We start from the raw sequence: 25,760 nt of genomic DNA, 5'->3' as shown, positions 1-25,760 counted from the left end.
TTTCTAGTGTTAAAGTACCCATACTTAAGGTTTTGAAATTTCCTCTCAAGGTCATTGCCAGTCCAGCAGGGCATATTCTGGATTTACCCAAAGTAAAAATTGTCAAGTTACCTTACAAGAGAAAGAAATACATTATTGTATATCAGATCACAAAACTGTAAGTGTATATGTCCATCTTTGAAGATGAATAAGAAATTAAGCAATTTCAGCTCAATTCGTATTTCTCAATTAGCCAAGCGAAGTGCTCCTCCCTGAGGAGGCAGCGGCCTTGATAAGGGTGATTTGAGTGAGAAGGGAAAGTACAGAAATCTAGATGCCGCACATCAATTACTCTCTATTGGACGCTCTACACAATAGTCCTAAAAGCTGACCACTGGCAGTAGGATTTGAACTATCTTCCAGCAATTGACCCTTAATTTTCTCGTCGTCATCTTTCTAAGTTTTATAAACAGTATCAAAGGGCCAGGGATAGTAGAAGTGACATCACATGCAATTAGACCACGTTTGACAACAAAGAGTTTACTCCTAACACATCTTCAACACATTTTTATCAACTGTAGATGGGCCAGTGCTAGGTGAAGCTATAGTAAGCAAACAGGGGTTTTTGATTCCAGATTGCTTGCTGTTGGTGCCTCTGCCTTCATGAGCAGAGAGACCGGGTTCTGTATGGGCACTGCCAGAGATACCAAAGTGCAAGTCAGGCATTAACTGCTACCCCAGGAACCCCTAAATTAAATCAGTGTGAATACATTCTCAAAGTTTCACTTTTTAAAACCTTTCATTTTTTTCATCTCTAGGAAGTAGTATACAGTATCAATCTGAACAAATACATTTTCAAAGGGACGGGTGTATTGCCTGCTCTCTTAGGAGTACATTTGGTAGCTTATCGAGAGCACCTCCTATTTGCCCATTTCTAATTCCTACATCTCCTTATTGCCCATTACTAATTCCTGCACCTCCTATTTGCCCATTTCTAATTCCTACATCTCCTTATTGCTCATTACTAATTCCTGTATCTCCTATTTGCCCATTTCTAATTCCTGTATCTCCTAATTGCCCATTTCTAATTCCCGCACCTCCTATTTGTCAATTTCTAATTCCTGCATCTCCTATTTGCCCATTTCTAATTCCTGCTTCTCCTATTTGTCCATTTCTAAATCCTGCATCTCCTATTTGCCCAGTTCTAATTCCTGCATCTCCTATTTGTCCATTTCTAATTCCTGCATTTTCGATATGTACAAAGAGATACAAAAAAAATGTAATGAACGTTGGTGCTGCTAGTGCACTGGATCAAGTTTGTGACCTAGCAAGCCAACATCCATCAGGTGAGGAGTGGGGTTTGCTACCAGGATCCTGGCTGACATTTAAATATCGACCATACACAATATCATGGCTAAAATATAGGCTGCCAGATTATCATAAAGTTAAGTATATATTGGTAATTATTGGATTGCACTACTTGAATCCGCATACATTAGGGGCCCGATGTAGGTCGCCAATTACCGGTCGGTAACGGCCGATTTCGGCCGTTACCGACCAGTATTTGGTATTTGACATGTAGGTAGGCTTAATTTACAGAATCGGTATATTTACCGATTCGGTAAATTTACCGATTCGGTAAAATACCGAATCGATAAATTTACCGAATCGGTAAATACAGATGTAGGTGGCACTGAAAACAGTGCCACAGGCCATTACCGATTCGTTATTTACCATGTAATACTATTACATGGTAAATAACGAATTCCAGTGTACATGCAAATCTGTGCATGTACACCTGTGCCATGTGGCACACAGACATGCCCTAAGGGCATGTATGTGTGTCACATGGCACACAAGGCAAAATCAGGGGTGCAACAGGGTGTCAAAGTGACACCCTGTCACCCTTGCAAAATACGTAATTTTACCGAATCGGTATTTACCGATTCGGTAATTGACATTGATTCCTATGGGCCTTTAGGCCCATAGGAATCAATGGCAATTACCGAATCGGTAAATACCGATTCGGTAATTACCGAATCATACAGATTCCGTAAAAATTACTGAATTTTTACCTACATCTGATTTACCGAATCTAGAATACCGAATCGGTAAAATTCGGTATTCTAGAGTCGATAAATCAGATTTACCTACATCTGGGCCTAGGACAGGAAAAGCTCTGATGATGAGAGGGAGAGGTGAGAAGGAAATGTTCTGAAAGTAAAATTGCTGAAACAATATTATGTAAATATATTTTAGTGTAACAAATTGAAACAGTGAAATTAAGGATACACCTGTTTTTTTCTGAATGCAATGTAATCGACTGTCTGGTGCTGTCAATTTCGCTAACATACATATGTTTATGCTCTTGTGATGTTTAAGAACCATTGTCTAGAAAAATGCATGTTTCGTCTATTGGCAGTGTCAACAGTTTGCTATTGATCATTCTGTCCAGTGTAGGTCATTTTAATTTTCAAGATGAGTCGTGGGGGCGGGGCCAGAGGGATCACAAGCATAGGAGGAGTGGTAGTGCACTGTCAGTGCGCATGACCGTTTGGCCGGCCGTCACGCACTGAAGCTCTCTCCAACCCAGCTGCGTTGCTGGGTTGGAGAGAGTATGCATAGGCTCCCAGTCTCCCTGGGAGCACAAATTCAGAGCACTCAGGCCAATCCTGGTGCTGCTCTCATGCATGGGAGCAGCATCAGGATTGGCCGCAGGGGAAGCTGGGAGCCTGTGCCTGCAGGGAGAGCTGCAGAACAGTGCAACATGGCTGGCTGGCAGTAAGTTTTGTAAATCTGTTTTAAAAAAATAATTGTCCCAGTGACCTCCCCCTTACCCCCACCCGCTTTCCACTCCTACACAACACTGGTCACTACTGGTTATTACACCAGCCAATTGACATCTTTGTGGTCATGAAGAACCAGGTTAAACTGTAAACAGACATGTTCAGCTAACATCAAATATGATAGTGTTTGGAGGACATACACCCAGGCAATCAAATTATATCCACTAAGATCTCTCCCACAACCTTATATTAAGAAGGGTTGTTTCTGCTGTTTATGTCCCCCTTTGTATTGTCTACACTGTCTGCCAAAGCCTCAGCAATGGTGGAAGTGAAATATTTGACTAGCTGATGACTGCATACAGTAGATTATAAAATTAGGCAGGGTGCCACCCTCCACTCTTTCCCAAGGAGAGTGCAAGGGGGTGTGCACATTCTACATATTTATGTTTGCTCCTCACCTATTTCCCAGAAGCCTAGGAAAGATTCTTCATCTCTCAGCCATTGACAAAGAGGGCTATTTTTACCCTCCATGACACTGATGCATATTTCAGCTGACAGCATTGCTCATCAGAGCACTGTCATTTAAAGTCTATGTAACCTTTAATATGGCAGAATCTGCCCTTTCTGATTATCAGAACACGCTGGAGATTTGGCATGTGTACAAACCCAGGGTGTGCCTGACTCCAACATGCGTGAAGGCAGACCTAGAAAAGGCGTTTTGGAGTGGCGTACAACTTCTGTCTTTATTGGTTTCCAATTATTTTTCTAATGCCCAATCTTTGACCTACTTCTGTGTTTTCTTCTTGGTCTACTTCATGTGTTTCCTCCCAGATTACCTCTTGTCTGTCTCTTCCAGTTCTGCATCACCAATCTGAGTTCAGTTCTGTCTGATTATTTGTATCTGTGTGCAATCCCATTGTTTCTCTAGTATCTATCATGTTTATTGCCTCCTTATTTATCTCACTGTTCTTTCACGAGTTCTGCCTTATTCATCTTCATATTTCTTCAAGTTTATTCAATTTCGGTAAACAGCCCTTACTACAAAACCGTCACCCAGCATGTTGTTACAACGCGGTCATTATAACGACTGTGTTGTTACAATGCATACCATTACCCCACAAGACGTTACAATGACTTGTGTTTGGGGGAGAAGGTGTTGGATTTAAAATCCAACACCTTCCCTACTGTCCGCACAGACTGGAGTTGGAATAGTAAATTATACTATTCCAACATCCAGCGCCCCCTCCGCAAGTCGTTGTTGCGACTTGCGGGGTAATAGTATGTGTTGTTACAAAGCGGTCGTTGTAACAACATGCGGGTTGACGGCAAGCGGAATAAAGAGGCACATTCTTCAATTACATATCCATTTCTATTTCATTCTCGCTTAAGTCCTGCCTCATTGTTTCTCCATTTCTGTGGTATTCTACCACACCCTCGCCCAGCCATGCAATGTACTCCTTTCAGTTCTGCCTAATTCACCAGTTCCACTGTTTCCTTTGATGTTAGTAATAGCGCCCGGGCACCTCATATCTATAAGTGACCTTTATAGATCATTTTAACATTCCATTTACAGTACCACATCAATCTTTCTTCATCTCTGTCCCAATCTATCTCCAGATCTAGTCCATCCTCACTCTGTTTTCTAGTTCTGCCCCATTCCTTCTTCACTTCTCATCCATTCTTTAACCTTTCTACGACCTTCTTCCACCAGCTTTTACTCATTTCTTCTTCATTGCTGCCCAATTCTTTCTCTGGCTATGTTTTCTTCATTCCCCAATCCTGATTTATTAAATTATTTATGTGTTTATTTGTTTTTTTATTTATGTATTTTTACATAATGTATTTAATTATTCTGTATTTATATATTCCTATATAGTGCACTTAACTTTGATTATCAGTATTTGATACATAGAGTAAAAGAACGCTTAGATAAGTGTAAGGCATAAGTAAAGACGTAGGCTAATTGACATTATTAGAGGTAAAAAAATGGGAAAACAGGAAGAAATGTCAAAGTGAAGGTGACTCCTAAAGGGTAGTAGTTCGGTGATAATTTTGTCATGTTTTAGTGAATGAAGATCATTGTTTCAGGTAACTTTCAAAGAGAAAAATGTTAGGTTTTAAAAAAAATGAGTAGAGGATTCAGGCTGTTGATGTTTCACCTGGAGCGACATTCAAATCGATATAGCTCACCTGAATAGGATTGTGTATCTGCTCTTCAAATATTGGATTCCCTGGTTTTAAGTGTAAGATTCTGGAGGTTCCTTAAATTAAGTTTGGTTTTGCTTCAGGTCTTTTTGATGCTCTTTACATTTTTGTCCCATGCATTCTTCAGTTCTGTTTTGTTCTTCAGGTCTTGACACATGCATTTTCTCCTATTATTTAATTGTTCATTTCTAACTAAGGGGCCAATGATGATGTCGGTCGGAAAGTCTCTGAACGACATTTGGATTTTCCTAAGCCATGTCGGAACCTATGTTTCCGACCTACTCAGAAACATTTCCGACCGACCAATTATGATGGAAAAGTAACTGTTCGGTCTTATCGACTCGCTTCCGACCGGCATTCAGAGACTCTGAGTCAGTCGAAGCCGAATCATACAGGTCTATGGACCGCATTTCCAACCAACGTATTACGATGTCGGATTCGGACAGCCTTTCCAAATCGGTCTGTCTGACACAAAATGGCTGTCGGAAACTGATTTGGTGACCCGTAGCAGGCCCCCCTTCACCCGGAGGCTTACGGTTATGGCCCGTGGGGGTACCCTTTTGACCCCTCTTTGCATCCATGCACAGTGTGGCAGGCACCATGGGATGCCCGCCACAGGGTGCAAGGTTTTCTGCAACCACCCCTTTTTTCAATGGGAGCTTGTGTTGTCGGTCGGAACATTGGCACCCATAGAAGTCAATTGGAGTCCGACCGAACGGTGTTCGGAAACATCATAATCGGTCAGACACCCCGAACCCGAGTCGTTCATAAATGATTCCGACTAGGAGTCGGTTGCAATGCTTTCCTACCGACATTGTAATGAGGCCCTAACTCTACACATTATTTGTCTCCGCTAGAATTCTTAATTTCATTTTCAGTTTCAAGTCAGTCAATCCATCAGCTCACTCTTCTCAATTCTTTATCTCATATTCTGTCCCTCACAGCTTCCTATTCTTTCTTCTTTGTTTCTGTTTCTCACCGCTCTGATTTCTCTGTTTTGTGTATGGGTCAAATTCTTTATTTCCCAGTTTCTTAACCTGTCTGCCCAAGTATCTAATTGTTTCTCATAGAGTCTCACTCCTTTTTCTCCCAGTTAGTCTTCCAATTGCTACATTCACTTTTGTTTCTGATTTAAAAAAACTAACTTTCCTCCAGGTCCAGGAACTGTCACTGGTTACCAAGCAGTTCTTACTGAGAACTGTAATATACCAGTGGTGCCTGATTCCCTTAGGAACAACTGCATTGCTCAATGCCACTAAACAATATAATTTATGTTTGAGGTGGAACAGCCAAGGCCTAATTTAGTTGCTGGTTATAGAATTGGAACTGAGACACAGCATGGCATACTAAATTAATGCTCAATAAAGGTCAATGGCAAGACAAAGTTAAATATTTAATTAAGCTTCAGATTAATAAAATATTAAATGTGATGATCAACAAACACAACCAAAAAGTCCTAGCAGCTTCTTGGGCCTAGATACAGCAATAAATGCCTTTATAGCATTAGTTTTCTTAAGGTCTTACTAACACTGTAACATCGAGCACATGGTCACATTCCATTGATGGAAATATTGAACGTATATGTAACATTCTCACCGCAATGACACACGTGCATGAGGCTGTACTCAGCTAAAGTCTCTCAAGCCCATGCATGTCATTTCTATCACAGAGATCAAGTTACTTACCTACCCTGATTTCAAAGAGAAAATGTTTTAACAGTGTCTCTGTGAGTGACAGGTAAACTCATCAGTAGGTACCGAGCAGCTGGGGTCAATGCTGCAGAGCGTGATGTTTGCAAACGCCCCAAATCCCCAAACAAATCATCAACCAAAGAAACCATTGGCCCGCACCTTTTATGGTTGCCCATCTGGCCACACTGAGCTTGTTCAAAAGTCATCTGAAATCAAAAGTTGACATGAACTTTTTTCTTTCTAGTGTCCATAAACTTCAGTGGCCCTTCTCTCAAAAAGGGTAAGTCATGGTCAAGATATTTAGGTCCTGCTGGCCATGGGTTGCTAGGTCTAATGTAAGTAGTCCCAGGTCTAGTGCTGGCCTCAATGGACTTAGCAATACAGGATCCTTCCCCAGGTATAAACTTTCTCCATGAAAGTGCAGAATGATTATTCCGAAGTTAAAATGGAGCTGACACATTGTCTCAGATCTTCCATTATTTATCCAAAGTTGTGGACACTGAAGGAAAAGCTGGTGTCCATTCATGGGTGCTGGCACCTTAGAAATTCAGTAGCTGTCTAAATGGTCTAAAGGGTATATTGCTTTGTTTCATCTCAGAAAGCAGGGAGAAGAAGAAGAAGGCGACTAAATGGTCTGGTGATTATAAGTGGCTCATGCACCACAGTCGATCATTTGCCAGTCTCTATTAGCAGATCACATTTTCCTGGTTCTTCTCACTTTCACAGAAAGGTGGCAAAGCTTTGCTCAGAGTCACATCTACTTTTTTGCTTTACTATCTTTGGTCTATGTGTATTAAGGGGTCAGTGCCAAACAGAGCGAGATAAATAAACAGCCCAGGGAACTATAGTGGGATCTTTGTGGATGTAGGCAGGGCCAGTTGTGCAAAACTACATTCCAGGATGACAGAATCCAGATGGGCCCTGATTCAAGTCAGAGTGACCTCAACTGAGTTTAACAGCCATGGTTTTTTTCTTCAAGGACTCGGGCAGTACTGTAATCCACAAAATACTACTCTCACACAACATGACATTCAAGGAAAGAGAAGGTTTCCAATTATAGGAGATTGCCAGGTCTCACTACAAGTGGCAATCAGCTCTGATTATGAATAATCTCCTAATAGGGTTGATTGTCTGGGGGTAGCACACTTTGAAACCCAAGTTCCAACTCATCTGCTGTGCATCCTTGTAATTATATGAACCCGAGTCAATATTAGAGCCCAAAAAGAATTGATATTGAGTGGGTGAGTCTACGAGGTGTGCAGAGAAGGCCTGCAACCAGGCCAATTGTATTTACTGTACTAGCTCCAGCTTAGCAACCAATCAGGATGAAGCTGGGTACCTGAGAGTGGAGTCTAAATCAGACAGAGACTAGGTTTGAGCTCGGTAGAGGATGGCTCCTTAATCATGTGACAGAAAGCTGCATAACCAATGTTCTCCGTGTCCCTGTCATTTGGTGAATAAAAAAAGAGTAACAAAGAATGAGATATGGTGCACAAATGTCGCGTTTTTTTTAGAGAACTAAGAACTGAGACAATTAATCCTGATGTTGTAGCCCGGAAAAGGTGAATAAAGTCATTAGATCCCAGGGGGACTGCTATTAGAAATAAGTGAAAACCCTCCAAGAGAAAACTTTGTTGATGTCCCCAGCTTTTACCAGATGGCTTTCGCACGCATTGGTCGGAATTACTAGGTAAAATGTACTTAACAGATCCGATAATAATCAGATGCGTTAAATACCTCAGGCTTCGTTGCATTTCGGCGGGTCAAACCTGCTGAAATGTAAAAGGGGAAATGTGCAGTGGCAGCTGCTAATGAATGAAACTGGGGGGAGGGGCGGGTACAAATAAAATTAAAATCAAAATCCACTTACCTGCTGCAGTTTCTCTCCTCCGTCCTCTTCTGTCACACAGAAGCACCGGAAGCACACAGGCTCCCAGGATCCCCTAGCCAATCACGACGCTGCTGTCAACAGCATGCCATCAGCATCATGATTGGTCTGAGCGTCCTGGTTCGGTGCACAGACAGGGACTGGGAGTCTGTGCATGTTCTCCACCCAGGCTGCACATGCCCAAGGCGGCCGGCCAAACCCTCATGTGCACCTCTACCCCCCTGCTCTTGTGACACCCCAAACCCGCCCACACCTAAAATTAAAAAACACTGAGCCAGTACGGAGAAATAAAATGATAATAACATTGTGTTATTATAATTTTATTTTTCCTTTATGTACTGCTCAAAAAGCAGTAGGGCAACACTCCTTAGCGCAGGAGCTGCCGCTGGAAATTTATTAACCATACCAAGCAACTTTGTATGCATTAAACAGTGAAATCCAAATGTTAATTCGCAACAACTCATAATAGGTGCTATTCATCGCACTTGATAAATTGCAAACCCCAAGGTATAGTTAATTTGGCGGGTGCGACAAATATCACTTGTAATCAAGCCCAAAATTTGAAAAGTGGATGTTAAAAATACAGAAATTCCCCATATTTTCTGGGGAATAATGGGTTCCATTTCTCTCCCTCGTAAATTATTTTCAAATGGGGAAAAAACGGTACATGTGGAAATGTACAAGTCTTCAATACTACCTACTGTTGAGAACTGTCCACTGTGTGAGTGAATGGGTGTAGGACAGTTTAAAGATGCCTTTAAATGTATTATTTGTATACATTTCCATACACATTCCTAAGTATTTTCTCACTTCCATGAAATGCAGAATATGAGGAAATCTCGGATTCATCAATGTTTTTACTATAGTAGGCAATCGGGCCCAATGTGCCCTTCAGTATGCATGAGCCACGAAATGTCTGTTTTGTGTTTTTTTTAAACATGTATTCTTTATAAGTTCCTTCTTTTCGCAAACAGCACGTGTGAATTATGTGTGATACCATGTCTCCCACTGCCCTTTGTTTTGTTTTCCACAGATCCTTTCTCCTCAGGGAGAGCAGGTATTGAAATGGCAGTGCGCGCCTACCCAACAATTTACGTGGATTTGTCTAAAAACGTGGCTACTTTTTGTTCTGTTTAGGATACGACGGCATTTCAGGATGGCGAGGGAATAAAGGCGAAGAAGGGCCCGTGGGGGACTCGGGTCCCATAGGTGTACCGGGGCCAGCGGGAATATATGGATTTCCAGGACTCAGCGGGAAGCCAGGCCCAGGAGGTGTAATTGGCCTGCCGGGCTTTGTGGGTGAGATAATCTTTATGTTTCAACCAGGAAAAAAACATTAGGAAATGTTAAACTCGTTTTAAAAAAACATGTGTCTCACAAGCAATTGGATCAATGTTATTGTATACAATGTCTATTAGCTGTACTTTTTCTGAAAGGTAAAAATTAATTAAATTCGCTTATAGTGTCTGCTGCCTAGTACAGTACCTGGCACAGATCCACAGGATTACACTACTTTTTGTAATTTGTGAATGTTGCTCCTGAGTTAAGACAACATCAATTTCTGCACATCCCATATTCATATACATTCAAAAATGTTCCAATCATTTTTGGGCCAGTTCAAAATGGTAGAGATATTTGAGAAATGCATATAAAATGGATGGTTTTGTCAGTGGTCTAAAACATATTTTATTTTCAGACAACATCAAATTCATATACATTTCTTACTTTCTACATACAAGAAACAAAAACAAGGTATAATACTTCAATACAGTTCACAAAACCCAAGCATTTACAACTGGCCATGCAATTGCAACTCAGTGCAATGGAGAAACGTAGACACATTTTGGCTTTTGCATGGAATTATTTTTAGTGAAAATGGCTTTATTGGTGTGAATCTCTTCCTTCATTCATTAGATAGCGCTTTCATATTTGTGTTTAACCATGCAGTCTTGTGATGGCATCAATCAGCATCAAGCTTAATGCTTTTTTTGGACTTCTACATTACAACTAATTCCTGTACTCTAAATGGAGGCTTAGCAATGTGGTTTATGGTATGTGGAATGGTGGTGTAAACCTTTTGGCTATCTTACCATTTTGTTTAATTTGTGGCTCGCACCTGGGCAAGGACCCTACATAATACTTCTCAGAATGTTTGCAGTGCCTGACTCAATCAAGTATCTTGTATGGTTGTAGTGCTCAGTGATCTGTCTTAACCCCTGCCTCTAAGGACTACAATTGTCTAATGGTGGGTCAGTCCCTCTAGGAGAGCGGATCTTAACATTTTGACTTGGGTGGACCCCCACTGATTCATTACTGGAGTTCCGGGACCCCCACGGAGACATTATTGAAAGCCAGGACCCTGGGCTTAAGAGATTTCTGTGATTTGAACACCAAAACAAAACAAAATATACAAACACAAGTATACACCAAACACATGCTGAAATATTTTGTTTAATTCACTATCAAATATAGGAAAGGTTTGCAAATTTTCAATTGTGCTTATTTATATTTGTATACTTTATTCATTTTAATGATTTCGATTTAATATTATTTAATTTTGTAAAAAAGTCGCAGACCCCCGAATAGGCCTTGTGGACTCACAGACGTCCTCGAACCACAGGTTAAGAATCACTGCACTAGGTCTCTGGTTGTAAATAAAGAAATGTGCAGTGTTCTCTTCAGACAGTAACCCTTTGTCTACACAGTTCTCAGGAATGATTTAATATTGTATTGGCAGGTTAGTTTTAAAAACAATATTCTCAACAGAAGTTAAGTTTGCAATCAGTTCATACCACATCACATAAAATAAAGGGTCTAATTTACAGGAGGGCCCAATGGGACATTTTCGAAAAATACTCATACTGCCAATCAACTACCTCTTGCAACCATTGGCCAAATTAGAGATTGGAGGCATGGAGATTTTCTCCAATAGAATCGAGAATAACCTTTTAGTTATTCAATTGCCAGTGGACATTGTTTTGGAAGGCCAGGCTGGGCACCTTTTTCCATTTCTACTCTAATGTGAACCATGGTGCTCCCAGACAGGACAATGGCTCTATTGTCCCGAGCACTTATGAAAAAACTCCCAGAGTACCAAGATCAATCAATCAATCAAAAATCTTTATTCGGATTTCAAAAATCCATAAAAGCACATTTTAAAAACAATTTAACATTCACAATTACAACTACAAAGGTACAATAGATACTATCAAATACATTATTAGGGCATTTACTAAGTCACGCATTTCAAAAGTGCAAGAGAGGAACAATAATCATTAATAATTCAAGGGTTTTCCATACTTCTACGTACGTTAAAAATGACTTTTAAAAAACAACTTGTCCTAAATATAAGTTCATCATCCTCCAGTTTTAAAAGCATCAAATAAGACTGATTCAGTGAAATGGGTCTGCGTTTTTTAAAATATGGTGCTAGGAACCATTTAATGTATTTCTTATAAAACTTGCACATGAAGAAGAAATGTAGATCATTTTGTTTGCTTGTTCCGTCACAAGGACACAGAATCTTGTCATCTACGGTGTGTCCCAGAGGAAAACAAAGTAAAAATTTTACCGTTCCTGCTTTCATTCTAAACAATAGAGATCTTTCCCAGTAGCACATTGGTAGTGTCAAATACAACGGAAATTGCTGGGTTAATAAGCCATTGTTAATATAGGACACAACAGTTTGTTTCTTCATCTCTTCTGACAATCTTTTTTCCCTGTAATTGGCATACAGTTCAAGTTGGACTACTTTTTTGTCAGTCCTCTGTATTTGAGATGGATTCTCAAAGAGGTTGCCCCTGTCTATACTAGACAGACTCTCTTGTACGCCACGGAACCATGGGATCTTATTCCATTTATCACAAGCTAAACATTCCCTCAAAATATCATGTGTTAGGCTAGCGTATTCATTTACCCAGATGGCTAACCAAAATAGTGCAGGCCTGGCTGCGATAAAGTCACTAATATATGGTGCATTCAGCTCTGAGTGACAGATAAACCCTGATGATGAGATGGGAGCACCCAGTAGCTTCCTACAGAGCCGATTTTCTTCTCTCTGTATTGAGGGGGTTTTTACCGACCCCCAAATTTCGGCACCGTAGGTTGCCACTGGGATGCATTGGAGCCTATAAATCTTTAAAATTGCTTTAGTTGCTCCCACTTTCCTCGGTTTGGGAAGAGATAAAATTGAGTTTATGGCCTTTGAGAACTTGCCTGTGGCGTGGGCGATGTGCCCACTCCACAGGCCGTTCGCAGCAAAGACCATACCTAAATATGGGAAAGTTTTAGTTAGGAGTAACTTATCAGCTCCTATCGTAATGGAGTTTAATTGCTTAGCACCCGGTCCGCAGGACATGATAAATGATTTTTTAAAATTTACTTTTAGATCCAGATTCCCCATATGTGATGCAAAATCCCTGACTAGTGCCCGTAGGGCATTAGGTGTTAATCCCATAAGCACAGCGTCATCCGCGTATAGAAGACACGGTAGTTGGCAACCTTTAATTTTAGGGACATCTTGGGTAACCTTTTTTAGGGAGTCTCTTAAGCCATTTATGTAGATGATGAATAACAGGGGTGCTAAAACGCACCCCTGTCTCACCCCCCTTTCCACATTAATTGGACCAGAGAGTGTACCCTCCATGTCAATCCGTACTTGTGCCTTTGTGTCTTTATGGACATAGGCAAGGAAATGTACCAGAGGGGGATCCAGGCCATAAGACAATAAAATCGACCACAATTTTGACCTGTTCACCAGGTCAAATGCGGACGATAGGTCCATAAACGCCAAATAAATGGGTGATGCCTTAGCAATATTGTATTTGCTAATTAAGAGATTTAAATTTAGGCATTGTTCGATGGTTCCCACCTTGCGTCTAAAACCCATTTGGCAACGGTCGAGTACCCCCATTTCCTCAGCCCAGTCATTAACTCTATTATAGAGTACCCTGCCCATGATCTTTAAAGTGTTGTCCAAGAGCGAAATAGGCCTATAATTTGCGGGATCAGATCTTTCGCCCTTTTTATAAATAGGCACTATTATGCTCGTGGACCAAGTTGCGGGTATTGGGGCAAACGGTATACTATTAAAAAGGTTGACAAGAATATTTCCCCAGAGTTCTGGGTTGTGCTTAATTAAGTCTATTGGGAAGCCGTCGGGTCCAGGAGCCTTGTTACCAAGGCTCTGATTAATAGCCACGGTGACTTCCCCCACAGTGATTTCTAGGGATTCTAATGTTCCTGGTATATAATCCTCTAAAACCGCGCCGGGAGTAGCATATATTTTGGAAAAGTGCAATTCCCATTGTTCACTTGCTATAGTACAGCTAGTCGGGGTTAATTGCTTACCCATATCCCGCATCTTTTTAACGGCAGGCCAAAAAGTGGTGCTGCTCCCCAGGGTAGCAGCAGTTGTTAATGCCTCCCAATGCTCAGTTAGTAGAGCAGCCTTCCTTGAGCCTATAGCTATTTTGTAATTTGATCTAGCGGTTCTTACGTCTATTTTACTTCTCGGTTTACAATTTAAAGCTCTGCGAAGGGCTTTATTTGCTGCCGAGCAATGGCGGTCGAACCACCTTGGCTCAGGGACAGTTGGTTTGATAGGGACACTTAAGAGGGATTTAATGGTGTTGCAGAGTTTTGAAAAATCTGTTACTATTCTGCAATGGTTCCCATCATCCAGGGAGCATGATTCAAGTAACGGACCATGGTCACTTATAATAGTGTCCGTTACTTGTCCACTATTTATCCCTCGCCATTTTAACCTCAATTTGTTAGCTGAGACCGTAATATCCCTTGCCCCCAGAGAACGAACAAGGGCGTTCGGTTGACCCAAGCCAATATTGACCACCAAAGCGTTATGGTCCCCAAATGCAGTTTCAAGAACACCAACCTTATTAACTCTATTTATTAAGTCAGAGGACATAAAGATATAATCCACTGTAGTAGAAAAATCTCTTCCTCTGAAGGTTGGGATATAGATAAGTGGCTCCTTTATGTCTCCATCCATTATATCAATTAGGATGTGTTCATTAAGGAAGCGTTCTAGTTCTTTGCCCCGTTTGTATGCCCTATCTATTTGTGCATTCTTCGTTTTTGGCGTTATAAATTTGGCATTAAAATCTCCAGCCAATATTGTCCTGGTGCTTATTTGATAATGAAACTTTTCTGCTATTTTAGATAGTTCTCCGAAAAGTTCAATAAAATTCCTATTCGGAGTAGAACTAAAATCGTTATTATAAAAATTAATGAGATAGTAAGGAACCCTTCGGGTATACTCAATTATTTGAATATTTGGATTTTTTGAATGAATCAATTTTATGGACCCTCCTATGCTTATCTTGAACCCCATCAATAAACCTCCAATCGGGCGGCCAAAGACAGGCTTTCTGGCATTAATACAATAACAGTGGAAACCCTCTATGTGCACCGCTGTTGTCGCCCAAGTTTCCTGGAATAATATTATATCCTTTTCGGAAATAACTTTTAACCATTCAGGATCAGAGACCCTTTGCTGTAATCCAGCAACATTCCAGCTTAAGATCTTAAACTCCTTATTATACTCCTTTGGGTGTTCACTACCTTCGTGTATCGCCAAGTCATGAGGAATGGCATATTCTTCTTCTTTTCCGAAGGGAGCTAATTGACCCAATGTGTTAACTAATCCTTGTACTGGTGTAGCATATATCTCATCTATTTGTATGCTTCCTACCTGAGGCTCATTGATGTTTTTGTCTCTAACACTAACAACTGGTGAGTTGTTTTGAAGTTCGGGTGATGATGGGAGTCAGTCTACCATGTCCAAGGTATTAAAAGCATTGAATCTATTGGATGTGGGGAACCCCCAAGTTAGGTCCCTTGCTAAATGGGGTCTTTGGAAATTCCAATGATTGTTATTATTGTTGTGCCTATAGTTATTTCTCCCCCATTCTCCCCAATTATTTCTCTGTCCTACCTGGGTCCACCCTTCGTCTAAACCATGATCATGATCATCATAACCTTCTTGTCTGAGATTTCCTCTTGGCGGGTAGAAATATGAGAGGTGCCTTGTCTCAATGCCCTCGTTATATCCCTCACTAACCCAAGAACAGATATAATCCACTGTACGCGGGTCATTGAAATTAATAATAATACAGTCACCTTGAGTTCTCTTTTTCTCATGGCCTACCCAGGGTACTCTTCGTACTGTCAAGATTTTACTGACATAGTGTGATGGTAAAGGCCTATTATTATTCAGCCAGTGTGTAACCTTGTTAAGTAGTGACCAAGATGGCTCATCTATGTTATCGGGGGTCTCAGGGACTCCTGTCATTACTACGACATAGGGACTAGAGCCTGGAGGTAGATTGGCAGCAAATCGTTTATTTTTCCCTTTATGCCACTCATTTCCCTTATTTGCCTCATTGGCTTTGTCTTTACCAGTAGTGAGATTATCCCCTGCAATATTTTTGTTATTATCTTGGGGTTTTGCAGTTGGGGTTTGCACTATTGGTTTTGTTGACAAATTTTTAGCCAGCGGGACTGCCTTAGAAATAGTTGTGGCTGTCGGGGGTAGATTAGTTCTAGGCGTTGGCTGGGGGATATTTTGCTGAGGGGGAGTGGGTTTTGGTGGTTTAGCCGGGGGTCCCTTAATTATGGTGGTTAATTCATTCAATTGTTTTTCTATCAGTCCCAGTCGTGTGTCTATAGTGGCAAGATGGGCGGTGACAAGTTCTCCAACCTTCATTATTAATTGGCTGTTGGAGGTACAATCCTTGCACAACATGGCTAAACTGGGCATTTCCCCAGCACATACAGAATCTACAGTTCCTTTCTTACTTCCTTTCTTAAGACTGTTCTTTGTTTGATCCTTCCCCTGCTTTTTCTGACCCTGTGGATTCCCCTTAGAACTGAGTGCAATTGTGACTGGCTTATGTGGAGGTAGTTTTTGTTTTTGTACGGCCCCCTCCCTCAAGCCTCTCAAATTCCTTGAGATAGTAGCTGAGTCATTCAGAGTATTACTGCCGGTAACTGTGGGTATATCAGGAACAACAGATCGGTCCAGATTTATATTTAATGTGTCATTCACGATAGAGGTATTTTCAGTATTAAAGATGGCTTGCGATGCCTCTATCATAATTGGATCTAGACCGTTTGCAAGGTTCACTGATGGAATAGACTCAGTTACAATATCTAATTGTGTGTTAAAGTCCTCTATCAGATCTAAATTTGGTGACTTCTCCAGACTCAGCTGTGATTCTGATAGTGACTGAGTTATAGATAAATCAACAGTGTTTGGCATACTGTGTCTTTCCACTATTACAGCAGGTTTATTGAGTATTTCAGGGTCTCGATGGGGTGTTTTCGCATTAGCTAGCAGACCCAATGATGACCTTTTTGCTTCTGCCAACTCTAAAGAAACACGTCGATTCAGTAGGGATATACCCTGGTCTATTGCATCATTTGCTTTTGCAATAAAATTGTCAATGGGACCAGTCACTTTGACTCCTCCAGCAGCAGTTTTGCTCCGGGTGCCCCTTGTAGACATGATCACCGTTTGTGCAAAAGCAAAAAGTGTGTATTACTAGGGATAGAGAGTAATTACTTTTCCTCACCACTCACAGGGTCCAGGTGTAAGGGGGGGTGGCCCGTCCCGTCCCCGGTAGTCCCCGGACGGCCACAGACGGTCCCGCCCTTGTCCCGGGCTTCTCCCGGTCGCTCCCGCGCGCTCCCGCGCCGCGGGAACGTGCTGTTAACTTTATAATGCCTGGGTTAGGGTGGGAGGGGCGTGTCCTGCAGGGAGAGCGCCCAGGTGTGTTAGTTGAGGGCGGGCGGTCAGGCGGGCGCTCCTGGGACCGGTAGTCCTGCGCCTCCGCCTCCGCCTGCTCGCAGCCCTTGCAGGATGCCTTGATTCTTCAGCTCACCCCGTCGAAGCGGGACCCGCGCAGCGGGTTCCGCGAGTTGCAGCGTTGAGAGGAAGGAAGGATTTCCTACAGGTCTCCCCTGTCGTCCAGCAATTTGGCAGCAAATGCGCGAGAGTAGTCCCGCTGCTACTCCTGTCCCGCAGCCTTTTCTCCCCGGTCAGTTGGGGGCGTGTCCTGCAGGGAGAGCGCCCAGGTGTGTTAGTTAAGGGCGGGCGGTCAGGCGGGCGCTCCTGGGACCGGTAGTCCTGCGCCTCCGCCTCCGCCTGCTCGCAGCCCTTGCAGGATGCCTTGATTCTTCAGCTCACCCCGTCGAAGCGGGACCCGCGCAGCGGGTTCCGCGAGTTGCAGCGTTGAGAGGAAGGAAGGATTTCCTACAGGTCTCCCCTGTCGTCCAGCAATTTGGCAGCAAATGCGCGAGAGTAGTCCCGCTGCTACTCCTGTCCCGCAGCCTTTTCTCCCCGGTCAGTTGGGGGCGTGTCCTGCAGGGAGAGCGCCCAGGTGTGTTAGTTGAGGGCGGGCGGTCAGGCGGGCGCTCCTGGGACCGGTAGTCCTGCGCCTCCGCCTCCGCCTGCTCGCAGCCCTTGCAGGATGCCTTGATTCTTCAGCTCACCCCGTCGAAGCGGGACCCGCGCAGCGGGTTCCGCGAGTTGCAGCGTTGAGAGGAAGGAAGGATTTCCTACAGGTCTCCCCTGTCGTCCAGCAATTTGGCAGCAAATGCGCGAGAGTAGTCCCGCTGCTACTCCTGTCCCGCAGCCTTTTCTCCCCGGTCAGTTGGGGGCGTGTCCTGCAGGGAGAGCGCCCAGGTGTGTTAGTTAAGGGCGGGCGGTCAGGCGGGCGCTCCTGGGACCGGTAGTCCTGCGCCTCCGCCTCCGCCTGCTCGCAGCCCTTGCAGGATGCCTTGATTCTTCAGCTCACCCCGTCGAAGCGGGACCCGCGCAGCGGGTTCCGCGAGTTGCAGCGTTGAGAGGAAGGAAGGATTTCCTACAGGTCTCCCCTGTCGTCCAGCAATTTGGCAGCAAATGCGCGAGAGTACCAAGATCATGCCTTTTGCAGTCTTGAAACTGACAGTCTCTCACAGACAGCACTGTATACATTACTGCATTGAGCGGGCTTTGGGTCAGTCTCTTGATCTTGATTGGATGGCTTTCTGGTCTGTCTCTGTTCCCTGTTATTTACCAGATGACTTTCCTCCCTATTCCTGTGTGTGTCCTGTCCCTGGATCATTTGGTCTTAACTCCCTTTTGATTGGGAGACTTGCATGCTTTCATTGCTGAATCCAACTGAATCTGGTTCAAACATCTATCCCCTCCTACCCACATACTGCATGCTTTCTCTCACTTAACCAGTTACTTGTATTGCCTGCCATTGCTATGATATAATACAAATACATGGCATGGCACGGCAATGCAGGCTGGTTTTGAGATCGGCAAACTCTCCTATGCATTGACGCCCATAGGGGCTACAGAAAGATTTTCTCCACATACATAGTGGTGATTACTAAACATTTTTGATGAACAGGTGTGCTATGTTTACCCTTTTTGTAATATTTATTTCAGGTCCAAAGGGGCAAAGCGGTGATCAGGGCAATCAAGGACCCCCTGGTCCTCGGGGATTAAAAGGATTCTCAGGAGACTCAGGGGACCAGGGTTTTATTGGCAGAAGAGGCAGACCCGGAGAGCCCGGCTTGCCCGGCCTGGAAGGAATGCATGGCCTTCCCGGCCTCAAAGGTAAGGTATTTTTCAATTTATATGATAATGGCAAATATTGCAATTTTGAAAACTACTAATCTCCCTGATCCCACTTAGAATGTAATAGCCATTCCAAATTCTCAGGTTCTCATTATAGGTGGCATCCTAATTCAATTGAAGCCAATGAAATCAGCAAACAACTCTGGGAGAAAATGAGGGAATAGCAAGGGAATCATAATGACCTATTTCTCTGGTAATTCCTCATTTCTTGTTGAACCCTCAAGTTTGCAATCTACCAGCAACTCCCATTCCACCCCTCAAGTTAACATTACCCCAGAAGTGGTGACTTCTGGGGTTCGGTTACTGGGAGGATTACCAGGCCACTCAGAATGAGGGTCTCGGTCTTCAATAAACCCAGGTCTAGAACTTTTCCACATTGTGAGATTGTTTTTTTGTTTTGCTTTTAAAAAACCTTTATTGACAGTTATAATTATACAGCAGCAGACATACAACCGCCAGGGCTAACTGTCAACAATATAGACAAGTACATAGGATAATTCAGTTACACAGCGCTTCTGCCGGCAACCGGGGGTCCGGCGGCGATTAGGCTTACATGTCATATCTATGCATATTGAGACACAGGAGAAATAAGGTTTTTTTCTTTTTTTGTTTTATAAAAAGGAAACCAACAAAATAAATAAGAAAAAAATACATAAATAACTGACGAGGCAAGACAGGAATTATATACATGAGTGATCCCTCCGGGAGGGGGAGACCCGCACCTAAAAGATTCTTATGTATCAGCAGATGAAGCTTATAAGCTATAAAAAAGGGGGGGAGGGGGAAGAGAGCAAGCAATCAGTGTATCAACTAACATCAAGACCACAGAAGGAACATCAGGCTAAGGGGATTGCAGCACCTCCGGTGGATTTACAAAAGGGGGAGTACAGATCTCTCCGCAATACTGATTCCACTGGTTCCATATCTTCCCCCACTTCTTGGGTCTACCCCGTGCGACATACACCGTTTTTTCTCGAAACATGCACCAGTCCATGTTCTTTGACCAGGCGGACAGACTGGGCGCCCTCGAGGACCCCCACAGCTGTGCAATGTCTCGTTTGGCGACCATATTCCCTAAAGTGGCCCATTGTGTCTGAGCCACGTTATAATCGTTGGGTTCCCACACATTCAGCAGACACCTACGGGCCTCAGGCAAAATCGGATCTCCCGTTACCTCTTCCATGACGTCATGCACACGGCTCTAAAAGGATACTACCTCGGGGCATTCCCACAGAATATGGAGGAAGGTACCCGTCATAGAGTTGGGAAAGGTCTATAGCCAAGTGACAAACAATGGTTAGATAATTTAATTTATAGTTTTCTGAAAATGAAAACCTAAAATGAATGGTATATTAAGTCCAACTGTATACAGAAACCAATAAGCATAAATTATTTCTGATATAGCTTTATTGTTTATTGTTATTTATTATATTTTCTTTGTTTTCTACTGTTTTTTATATAGTTTTTATAAGTGATTATATGTTTTGGTTATATAGTATTGAATTAAAAATACATAAGAGGAAATACAAAATCAATAGACATGAAACGTATATTCAGTGATGAAGGCAAAGCGGTAGATACCACTACGCGCGTTTCTGCTCTTGAGCCTTGTTCAGGTGACCGTCTATTGTTAGAATTTCAAAGAGTCAGAGACTCAAAATTGGTGTGGCGCGGATTGGATAGGTCAGTCGGTAAAAGCAGCTTCTCAAAATCTTAAGATATAAATGGATATAGTCCTATAAATTGTCATATGATATTATGACATCAGAAAAGGGAATATAGTGGAAGTAGCTCTAATTGAGATCGTTGCTCATATTGAAATCTCCACAAGGATGACTTCCTGCGAACTGATGGCAAGGTGATGAGAGAGATAGGACAGGAAATTAGTATTTTATCTCCACAAGTAGATACAGTATCCGGAGGTGAACAATAGTGGTATCTGATTGTCAAGACGAATATTTGTTATCCATCTAAAAGTAAAGTGGAAAAGGTGTCCCAGGAGCAGGAGACTCTATGAAGGAGGATCTGGTCATAGTGTTGTCCGTAGGCTTTACTAAAGATGTTTATGCTCCTGGTATGAAAGGACTCACAACGGGAGCCGACCGCCAAAAACCGCACACCAGTATGCTGGATGCAAGCGTGGGTGTGCAATGATGTACCCATCATTCCACACCCACGCTTACACAGTCCATCCACAGAGTATCCCATACGTAACAATTGGGGGCCTGTCACATACACGCGGTGTAAAATTTTAAGTTGCACCAGTCGAAGACGGGCCGGGATAGCCACCTCCCTAGGAGAGAATATCGCTGCCTGCCAATCCTCATCATCTAGCTCCAGTCCATCGCTGGTCCAGGCCTCCCGCAGCTGTAGAAGAAGGTCTGTCCGGTCGTTTATCAGTTTTTTATATATGAGAGAGATGGTACTATCCGGGACGTGACCGTCGAGCACTCTGTCTTCCAGGGGTGAGGATTCCGGAATTAAGGTACCGGTCGGGAAGATCGAGCCAATCGCGTGCCGGACCTGCAGGACCCGGAAGTATTCCCTATTGCTAAGCGCATATTCAGTTTTTAACTCATCGAAGGTCTTTACCCTATCCTTAATCCAAAGGTCCCCCACCTTGCTAATACCGATGAGGTCCCATTTCTCAAAGCCCTTGGTGGTCCATAAATTGCCTAGCTTCTCAGTAACATATAGTGGAGCCGCTCGAGTAACAATATCCGACCAGCCCATAGCTGCGTTTGCACTATACCAAATCCGCACCGCCACCTTGGTGGGTCCCGTTAACGTCCTATCTGACTGCTTGGAATATAGTGCCCTGTGATAGTTCCCGCCCAGGAGCAAACATTTGTCCATGGCGAAGGCCTGGTTGGCCACCGAGCCATACATAGCGTGATTGACCGCGCTTAGTTGGGAGGTTCAGTAGTAATGCCTGATGTCAGGCAGCGCAATGCCTCCATCATACCAAGGCAGTGTTAGCTTAGTCAGGGCAATACGCGGTCGTCCGATCCACAGTAACTTTCTCTGAAGGCTTTCGATCTCATGGAAATAGCTGGTGGGCACAAGGTCAAGAGTGTTTTGGAGTGCATACAAAAATCTAGGCAGGGACATCATTTTGAATAGAGCTGCCCTGCCCACAAGAGACAGCAGCAGCCTACACCAAGCTTTCACATCGGCTTTCAACCGAAGAAGCGGAGGGAGCAGATTACGCTGGTACCTGATTACGGGGTCAAGCAAGATATATATTCCCAAATACTTGAAGCCGGAGTGTGAAATTTGTATCGGGCAATTACACGGCACGAGTTGTGTATCATCAGTGAGCGAGTAGACACAGGACTTACTCCAGTTGATCACCAGACCAGAGTTCTTACCAAAGGAGCTGAGGACATCAAACAGTACCCCCAGCGATTTCCGAGGGGAAGTGAGGTAAAGGAGAATGTCGTCCGCATATAATGATATGCGATCTTCAAAGTCGGGGGTCCACCTGATACCTTTGAGCGATGGTTCCCACCGCAACGATGCGGCCAGGGGTTCCAAAGCCAAAGCAAAAAGTAGCGGGGACAGGGGGCAACCTTGTCGCGTACCTCTCCCAAGAACGAAGGGATCCAAGACCCTACCATTAACAACAACCTGAGCCAGAGGCTCCTCATAGAGAAGCTTGACCCAGCTAATGAACACTGGCCCGAAGCCAAACTTCGTAAGGGCCGCCCACAGGTATAGTCATTCCACTGTATCAAAGGCCATAGTGGCGTCTAGAGAAACCAAAATGGCCGGCTCACGCAACGTCCCCGCCCTCGCAAGAACGCCGCGAAGACGGCGTAGATTTAACGCAGTGTTGCGGGTTGGAATAAAGCCAGACTGGTCTGGATGTATCAGGTCCCCAATCACTTTAATTTATCGATTTGCTAACAATTTCGCCAGGATCTTAGGTTCGGCATTCAGAAGTGAAATGGGTCTGAAAGAGGTACACAGCTCACGGGGTTTCCCCTCTTTATGAATTACGGCGATAGACGCCAATCTCTGGTCTCGGGGAAGCGAGCCCTTCTCCTTGGACTCCAAAAACATCGAACGAAGATACGACGCCATTTTGTTCGGATACAACTTGTACAACTCGATGGGTATACCATTTGGGCCTATATCTTTTCCCGAGCGAATGGAGCGAATAGCGAGTCCTATTTCATCGGTGGAGAATTCCGCCTACATAAGCTCTCTATCAGAGTCAGATAAGCTAGGCAGTGTGATATCTCTGAGTAAAAGATGCGAGTCCTCCTCCGGCCTATCAGAGACTGGCGCATACACCGTTCGGAAATGACATGCAAACTCTTCCACGATCTCCAGTGGATCCACCACACGCACACCATCCACAAGTTCAACAACCGGCACCACTCGACTCAGTCTTTCCCTCTTGTCCAACCATGCAATCAATTTCCCTGCTTAGTCACCCACATCATACAAACGACCCTGTTGCTCGCGACTCATGGCTTTAGCAGCATTCGTCACCAAGGCTTTATAGTCAGACTGTTTTAAATTCAAGACATGCACCTTATCTTGCGTGACCCCGGACTCAAGGTCGGCCTCTAGAGCAGTGATTTCAGATTCTAGCTTCACAACCTCCTCATTATGACGTTTCTTAGCACAGGCAATCTGCGACAGTGTCTGGCCCCGAAGTACAGTTTTGAAAGCCTCCCACAAGGACACAGACGAGGACACCGATCCCACATTTTCGGAAAAGTAATTGTCGATAACCTTAACCACACCAGCCCGGGTTTCCGTATTATGGAGATGCCAAGGATTGATCGGGGCAACCCGACCCCTGGCTCCCAGATGGAGATCTATGAGTAGCCATAGCGGGGAGTGATCCGAGATGCCTCGGGGCAAATGTTGGACCTCTCTCACCGATACGGCCTGTGCCGCAGGCATGAGGATGTAATCGAGCCTAGCGAGGTTCCCGTGTGCCCCCGAATGGAAGGTGTATTGAGCTTGCCCAGGGTGTAACACCCGCCAACAATCGATCAGCCCAAATGTATCCAAGAAGCCACCAAGGCAGGACTGCGACCGCGTGAGATCTCTGGGAGGGTTACGATCTTCCATGCCACTAACAACAGAGTTAAAGTCTTCTCCCACAACCAAAATCCCTTCGGGGAGCTCCAGCACCAGTTTCCCCAGGTCGGCAAACGCCGTGGTCTGTAAACCCTGGGGAACGTATACTGAGAGGATGGAGATCGTCTTCCCCTCCCACCTACCAATAATGGCCGCATAACGTCCCCTATCATCTAGGACAGTATCATCAACCTCCAAGGGAGGGAATTTCTAACCAGAACACCAGTCCCTCTAGATCCAGAGGTGAACCCTGAATGGGCAACCAACCGATAGCCCCTCCGATTCATAGCGTGAAACGTGTTCCCCACCAAGTGTGTTTCCTGCAATAGTACAATATCAGGGGAGTGGCGTTTCAAGTATTGAAGTACTATCCCCCGCTTTATCCTGTCCCCCAAGCCATTAACATTCCAACTTAAGACTCTCAACCCCCTATCCCCCATCCCATAAGCACTGGCGGGGTCCCCCAAACCCCGAGAAGGATACAGAGATCAAAATGTACAACAATACGTAGCCTCTAAAACAATTCAAACAAAGGAAAGAAACCCCCCTCCCCCAAAAAGCCCCACACACACATCCCCCCTCCCTGCACCCCTGCGATAATAAAAAAAACCACCCCAACTTGCAGTGTGCCTGTCGCCCTAACCTAAGAAACTAATCTACAAGAAGAAAAAGGAACACCGCAAGAGAAGGAAAAGTCCCAATCCCCCCGCCGCCTCAGGGTTTGCATAGTGAAAGTGTCATTGACCCAAAAGTAGGACGAACCACCGCTACGCGGTATGGGAGTTGCTCACGCCGGTCTCCTCACTCTTCCTGGTCCGTCTGGCCTCCCTCCGCGCCTCTGGGTTGCTCCTTATGGTCCCGTTGCGTTGACAAAGTGTCCAACCAGTCACTAACTACCTCCGGCATATAAAAAAATAGTACGCGTTCATTATGTTCAATCCGTAGCCAGGCAGGGAAGAGCATGGCATACTTCAGGCCCAGGTCTCTTAGTCTACGTTTCACCCCGGTAAATCCCAGTCTCTGTTTCTGCACCGATTGGGTGAAATCGAGTAGAAGCTGATGGATGCGTTCTCAAATTTCATGGGGCCGTTGGTCCTCGAGGCCTGCAAGATGGCGGCCCTGTCCCTGAAGTTGAAGATCCTAGCAATTATGGGTCTTTGTGTGGCACCCGGTTTGCGTCTTCCACCCGGAACCTATGGGCACGCTCCACCGCAAAAAAGTTGCTGAGGCCCTTAGGAGCAAGATGGTTTAAAATCAGATCTTCCACAAGGAGATCAGTTGATTGTTCAGCAGAAGTCTCCGGAACTCCGACGATGCGAACATTGTTGCGCCTTGCGCAGCTTTCAAAATCCTCGAGCCCGAGGGCAAACTGTTCACTCGAGGTTCGTAAGTTCCGGACCTCGGTCTGGAGGTTGAACACGTCAGTGGTGAGACTGGCAGTTTTGATATCCAGCGACTTG

General features: G+C 44.1%; 1 protein-coding gene across 1 annotated transcript in view; it reads left to right on the top strand.

Annotated features, from left to right (window-relative positions):
• The window catches only part of COL4A2 (collagen type IV alpha 2 chain), a 656,575-nt gene that overhangs the window by 504,838 nt on the left and 125,977 nt on the right, over nt 1-25,760 (top strand). Inside the window, exons 30-31 of the mRNA XM_086934754.1 lie at nt 9,687-9,848; nt 19,009-19,179. Of these exons, the coding sequence (XP_086790880.1) occupies nt 9,687-9,848; nt 19,009-19,179 (333 nt within the window). The remainder of the gene's footprint in view (nt 1-9,686; nt 9,849-19,008; nt 19,180-25,760) is intronic.

The sequence above is a fragment of the Lissotriton vulgaris genome, chromosome 8 (assembly GCF_964263255.1).
Source record: "Lissotriton vulgaris chromosome 8, aLisVul1.2, whole genome shotgun sequence".
NCBI lineage: Eukaryota > Metazoa > Chordata > Amphibia > Caudata > Salamandridae > Lissotriton > Lissotriton vulgaris.
The sequence above is the reverse complement of the archived record's forward strand: the minus strand, read 5'-3'. Positions and strand labels throughout refer to the sequence as shown.